This window comes from Galeopterus variegatus, unplaced genomic scaffold (assembly GCF_000696425.1).
Source record: "Galeopterus variegatus unplaced genomic scaffold, G_variegatus-3.0.2 Scaffold1660, whole genome shotgun sequence".
In the NCBI taxonomy this organism is placed as follows: domain Eukaryota; kingdom Metazoa; phylum Chordata; class Mammalia; order Dermoptera; family Cynocephalidae; genus Galeopterus; species Galeopterus variegatus.
Window position 1 is genome coordinate 226,998 of NW_007727771.1, and position 7,157 is coordinate 234,154.

Here is a 7,157-nt window from a genome sequence, read left to right on the forward strand (position 1 = left end):
CATCGTACATTATATTATAGTTTAACTCATGCTAGAAATGTTAAAACCCAAGATCTTCTGAGTCACATAATACCAGCATTTCATATTAATGAATAAATTACTCGGGTTTCACACAAAGATATTAAGTGATGAGAAACAGAAAAAGCCAAGCTTTCAAGAGCTCTTTAAAAAAAAAAAATACCAAAGCAAACTAATGAACACAACTACACAAAATATACACTAACCAACTGCAAACTAAACTAAAGATTAACCTTAAAAAAAATACATTTTAGAACTTCGTGATACCCTTTTTAAAAGGCAGCAAACTAAGGGTATTAAAACAATAGTCATTATTTTAGTCACTGTGCATCAAATCTAAAAGATCCAGATAAAGGAAATGTTTTGTTTTGATTCAATTAAAATACTTTAAAATTGGAAATATTTAATAATTGATAGTATAATTAAATTTTAAAGGATATAATATACACAAATGATTTGAACAGGTTTTATATTCAGTAACTTGCATGGTTCTTACACTAGCATTTTTCCCACCAATTTAGGAGAATCAGATGCATTTCCCTCCATATACTTAGGCACTAAGATTTCAAATTTATAAATTTGGTAGTATTTTAAATATTAAATTTTTACATGAATATTGGGTTTATCCTTGTTTTCCTTTGTGTCCTAGGTATTATCTGATTTTGTAAGGAAAACACTTTTATATCACAATCAAACTTGTCTTAGTTACTAGACTGTAGCCATAATTAGGTTACAGTCACTTAGATTCATTATTTGGAATTATACTTACTAAGGCAGACCTAAATGAAACTTATCTCCTAGAAGAATTTCAAATTTGCATTTACCTGCACTGCAGAATGGGTTTAAGCAAAATTTTAGCTGTCAGGAAATATTTAATTAAATTTGGTATCTCTGACTACCCCGAACTCCTAGTCAATGTTACCTTTGAGTTCACTTTAAACTGTATCTGATTCATTCCAAATAGATTTTTAAATAGAAGTTAGACTTCATTAAGGTATTAACTTTAAATCTGAAAGAAAATTAACATATTGAAAGTTTGACAAGTTCATTAAAACTATTTAGCATGTCTTGATATAATTACTTATCAGCTTTTTATTCTTTCTGCTGGCATTTCCTTAATGTTTGTTTGTTTCACCTCTCTTGTTCATTGAATTGCTACTATTCATGCTTTCATGGACTTTATCTTCACAGTTTACTTGTAAAGCCTTTTCCACATCTGCTTGACCAGCTGTACTGGCTGTTTTTGGCAAGGTCATCTGCAGTGCACACCACAGGGTAGTGCGTGCTTTCCGAGTAGCCACACACATCTCTTTAATTGCTGAAGCAAGGGCAAAAACATCTGTAAAAGAAACACTCAGGGTTATTTCATATTGGATACCATTTAAATATCTCTTAACTCTTACAAAATCCAGTGCCATTGCTACTAAATGATCTAACAAAAGGAAGGATGACTATTGATTGAGCTAACCGAAATACTTTATTCTTAAAATACTTAAAAGTATTAATAGTTTATTTCTGACTTGTATGACAATGACTATGCTTTGGGTAGAACACAAGACTGTGTCTTAAGACATTATAATTAAATGGATAAAATTAAAATAGATCAAAGTACTTTTGGAGTAAATGTGGAGGTCATTTACCAATTTATTCTTTAGATAAGTGTTACAAACTTGGAAATCTAACCTTTTAACCTTAGAATCTGATTTATTAATATTCAAATTATTTCATTGTCTTATCAGGAGAATATGCTTTAATATTTGTACCTCTGTCATCTTGGCATCTAGGAACTCGTTGCCTTTGACGATTTGAAGCATTAACAATCTCATCCTTTCTACGTGACTGTACAATATGAATGGACTCCAAGTGTCTATCAAGAGCAGTAGAGATACTGGCATGAAGGGGAGAGCTTCGAAGACGTTCCATTTTGCCTAGTAAAGTCACAACCTGAGAGAAACATTTTAAATTCTGATAAGGCATGTAAGCACATTGCCCTGCTATTAACTAAGCAAAAAAATTTTTTTAGTGAAACAGAATAGAGATTAGAGCAATAATATTCATTCAGTAAGTCAATGAATGCTTACTGGGTTCTGACACCATGCTGGGGGAAATAAAAATGGAGTCTGTTTTTATACCTACTTGTATATGTTAATTCTAAAAACTTTTGGTAGTGATTACTGAGAATAAGCAACAATGAAAATGTCAAATATTCAACTATTTCTTCAGTGTCACTGACCGTGCAAACATAAGATCTGATATTGTTTTTGGCAAATAAGAGAACAGCCTGCATGGGCCAGCCCGTGGCTCACTTGGCAGAGTGTGGTGCTGCTAACATCAAGGCCAAGGGTTCGGATCCCTATATAGGGATGGCCGGTTAGCTCACTTGGGAGAGTGTGGTACTGGGAGCGCAGCAGCGCTCCTGCTGAAGGTTCGGATCCTATATAGGGATGACCGGTGCGCTCACAGAGCTCACTGGCTGAGCGCGGTGCTGCCAGTCTCAAAAAGGACAAAAAAAAAAAGAAAATTCTGAAATTACAAAAGAAATAATAGGAATAATCATTCATTAAATTACAAGATGATTTAGCATCAGTATTCTTTATAACATTTGATTTGAAGTGATATACTAACTTTCCCAAAACAAAGGTAATTTGTAAAATTATGTATACCTACATATTCCAGTTTATCAGTATTTAATGCATTGCTGGATATACTTAAATGTATGTTGACTAACTCAAGAATGCAGGATTGAGAAAATGAAATGTGGTAATTCCCTGTTAATTTACCATCTTGTACAATATAAGCACAGCTTGCTCATCAAGCTAAAAACAAATGTTTGTGACTAAGAAATGGGACTTGAGTGATTTAAAAATCCACTGTTGGATGTTTTTACAGCTTACTCTGGCTTGTTCTCGAAGTTCATCCACAATTAAGCGATCAACTCTAGATGGGTTGGAGGTCAGCCTTCGAACTGGAGTATTGTTAGTACTGGATACTTTTTTTCCTGGATAATTCTTGGCAAGGGCTAATTCAGTCTATAAAAAATATAATTTTTAGATGAACTTTCTAAATATGACTCAACCATGAATAATATTTTTGATAATCCTAAGAAATAAATAGAAAATTACCCCCTTTAAATAAAAATTCTGTTTTGGTATCAAAAGGCAACAATATAAGCCATAGTACTGCAGTATTTTTCCATCATATTTAACACATATAAGATACCTGAATACTCTTAACAGTTTAATAAAAAAATAACTTTTAACCCATTACGGAAAAAAAATCTACTTCATGGACAAAATAAACTTTAAAAAAATTAGAACAGGGCTGGCCTGTGGCTCACTTGGGAGAGTGTGGTGCTGATAACACCAAGGCCCCGGGTTCGGATCCCATATAGGGATGGCCGGTTTGCATACTGGCTGAGCGTGGTGCTAACAACACCAAGTCGATGACCCTTACTGGTCATCTTTCAAAAAAAAAAAAAAAAAAAAAAAAAAGCCTGTGGCTCACTTGGGAGAGTGTGGTGCTGATAACACCAAGGCCCCGGGTTCGGATCCCATATAGGGATGGCCGGTTTGCATACTGGCTGAGCGTGGTGCTAACAACACCAAGTCGATGACCCTTACTGGTCATCTTTCAAAAAAAAAAAAAAAAAAATAGAATATACATAACCATTTTCTTAAAACCTCAAGCTTTTTTACTCTTTAGGTAACCTAGTTAATTCCTTATAATCATGAACTTAAATACTGCACATTACAGAAGAACTCAGGTTTGATATAAGGCAAGTACTCTTAAACTACATGAAAGTAAACAAAATGAAGACAGGCAGAGGGAACATACTAAGTTACTTCTAAATAGATAGCTTTGTATTACCTTTTTTCTCTCCTTTTCTAATGCTCTCCATTGTTCATAGCACTCTTCTAGATGAATGTGAAGTTCACTGGCTGGTCCACTACGGGTTTTAATTGGTCTTTGAAATCCAAAAGTTGGCACGAAACCAGAAAAGGAATGATCACCACACATCATATCATTAAAATAAGGGTATAAATGGCTTAAGTCATCATAAGAAAACAAATCATAGGAATCCAGCAGTGGAACAACTGAATGGCCAAATGGGTGGGTGGCTCTTAGGGGAAACCCACTTAAACCAAATTGTTGGAAACCCTGATTATGCCTTAAATCTCCCATCATATAATTATTAGAAAAGCATGATGCCTGTGTGCGATTCACACGGCTATTAATGTTGTTGTCTCCACTTCCCTGTCTGTGGCTATTAAAATGACCTTGTGACTCCAACAGATCTTGATATGTATTTTGAGATAAACCATCTAAATGCTTTGAACCTTCCTCAGGTTCATAATGTCCACTCTGGGGCTGGGCTTGAAAATTATGTTTGTTTACATTTTCAATGATCCCATCCTGCTGAGCTGAATAGTTATCACAAAATCCATTTGGCTGCTTTATTTTTTTATCAGTAACAGATTCAAAGAGATTTTCTTCTCCAGTCTTTGTCAGTCCTTCCATGTGATTGACAGATTGAATTCTTTCTGCACCATTGTAACTGAAATCAAAACTAGAAAATGCTGAAGGGTTTTCTTGGCAATACTTCTGAAATAAATTGCTATTTGGGGTTAAATTTGTGGATGATAGTTGGGGGAAATCTGAAGAATGGTTAGAACCTTTTGAAGCTGCACTTAAATGACTATTTAATTTCATCAAGTTACCTTGATTACGATAAAGAATAGGAGTGTTATTTTTTGTTTGAACATTCATCCAAGCTGGTCTGTTTAAATTGATACTTACTGAAGATGTTGCTGAGTTTGACAATAAATTCACTGGTTTAAAGTACTCAGAATTTGGGGGATCAGGTTTAGCAAACTGTTGCTTTTCTGTGACATTAGCAAAATCATTATTAGCTGGACAAGCTGTGTGAGGTTTTAGTCCATATTCTGATTTTAAAACAAAATCAGCAGTGAATGCTGCTTCCTTTGCAAACTGTTTTTCTGTCAGATGTGGTATAGTTTTTGGAAATGTGAAATTCTGCTGGTCGGGTATTGTCTCCTCCATTTTTTTCTGATTTGCTGGTTTAACCTGAAATAACTTTGTGTAGGTGTCTGCTTCTACAGCTGGTGTTTCAGGTGTGCCATTGGCTAATTTTTTACCATCTTGGACACTAAAATTTGAACATTTATTAAGCTTAGCCTTATTAGGATGAGCATATTCTGGGTATCTACAATAATCTGCATTTTCACTGTATCTATTAAATTGAGAAAGAAATATCTCTGCCCTTTTCTGCTGTAATGGTGCTTCAAGACCTTTAGCACATTTTTTCTCTCTTCCATAAGGGTAAGTGTCAACTTCTGATTCTTTCATGATGTCAGACAGACCAGTTTGTGGTGTAAAACAGTTTTTGATAAATGGATATTCTTGGAATGTTGTCTTAGCTGTATCATTTGTCTGAATATTGTAACAGTTAGAATGATCACTTCGAGAGGGGTACATCCATTGTTCTTCAAGGTCTAAACCAGTAAATCCATGATAAAGTTCATCTACTTTTTGTTGTGGTGTGAGATTACTGTTATGCAGGTATTGCTTTTCCACTGCTGACACAGATTCGCCACTATAAAAAGCTTGCTGAGAGATGGCTGTATCTATTGGCCTTTTGGTTTCTGTTAAGAAGTCATGGTGATCTGCAAATCTGCTTGTGTTTAGTGGCCAAACTGATTTTAAATTGGAGGAGCAGGTCCTAGAACAAGTAAATATATTTAATTACAACTTAGGTTTTAAAGACTTTATTTCCTCAGTGGGGAAGTTAGGAAAGGTTTTCAAAAACATTTATCTTGCCCCACCTCACCATTCTCTAATCCTTTCCAACCCTGCGTTATAAGCTACCATTAGTATACCTCCAAATAATTTTCTCTTGCATGAATTATACTATATACTATATAAATATGCACTTTAATCTTAATATGTTTTCACTGTACTTTCCCAAGAGGAATTAACTAAGGCCTAAGGCTGGTGGTCTTACATGAATTGTTTATCTATAGTAAGCAGAGAATAAGTAAGTTTTTCCTTTGATTAGTTTATTATACAGTATATAAATGTTGTTGGCCACAATTTTTTTTAAAAAATGTTTTGCTTAAACTATTTTTAAAATTAAAATATTTTAATTGGTTACATGTGTGCTGCATACTTCCCTATTTATGAAATAGGGTGTTTGGGTAATATGTTTTCCACACCCAAATAAAACAATTAAAACATACTTTTAAAATTTCTACCACGTGAATAAAATCCATATGTATTTCTGCATAGCAGTAATGAGTTTTTTCCTTTGGGATCTATGTATAAAAGCTCCTTGAAATTTATACTTTTTTTTTTTTTTTTCCTTTTTGTCTTTTTTTCGTGACTGGCAACGGATCGCAACCCTCAGTGTCGCGCCCGTACCGGACCGGGACCGGCCACGGGATCGCAACCCTCGGTGTTGCTCCCGCCCCTCGCTCGGCCAGTGAGCAGCCGGTCTGTATGTGGGATCCGAACCCTCGGTGGGAGCGCCACCGCGCTTCCCAAGCGGCGCACTACAGCAGTGCACCACCAGGCCAGCCCGAAATTTATACTCTTTAAGCGAAAGTTTAGCTCATGAACTCAAGGGAAATAGCTCTGAATTATGCAAGAATAATTTTTCAAATGAAAGTTTTTAAGCAAATAAAACCTTAGACTGAACTTTCAATTGTATGGCAGTACTTCAGCCAAATCAAGGTTCCTAGAAAAAAATATATGAATTAAGATGTCTACTATCAGATGATCCACTATTAAGCAAAAAGTAAAAGTTAATAAAGAGTGTAATCTACTGTATGTGAATTTAAAAGCCTATTATACAATATATAGTTTATATAACATACTGACCCTTCAGCAAAATATGGCTGTGACTTATCTTGCTCTTCCAAAATGTTAGACACAAGTCCGTATAAGTCTGTTTCACTGCCATAGTCATTTCTTTCAGTTTGAATCCTAGAAATAAATGAATATTACATGTACAATATTTTATTCATGCTGAAATACAATATATTGATTTCTCTTTTCAGACTTATTCTATTCTACCATTATTTTTCTATAAAATATTTGGACTGAATCTACACCATCATTTC

At 34.6% G+C, this 7,157-nt stretch overlaps 1 protein-coding gene across 1 annotated transcript; it reads right to left on the reverse strand.

The window, feature by feature from the left end:
* Positions 1-2,537: 2,537 nt before the first annotated feature.
* LOC103595013 (chromosome unknown open reading frame, human C17orf104) lies at positions 2,538-5,775 on the reverse strand (the record flags this gene model as incomplete). The annotated part of the gene is made up of 2 exons (XM_008578314.1): positions 2,538-3,047; positions 3,886-5,775. Coding segments are annotated over 2 exons (2,103 nt in total), but the record flags the coding sequence as incomplete, so codon positions are not given.
* Positions 5,776-7,157: the final 1,382 nt, after the last annotated feature.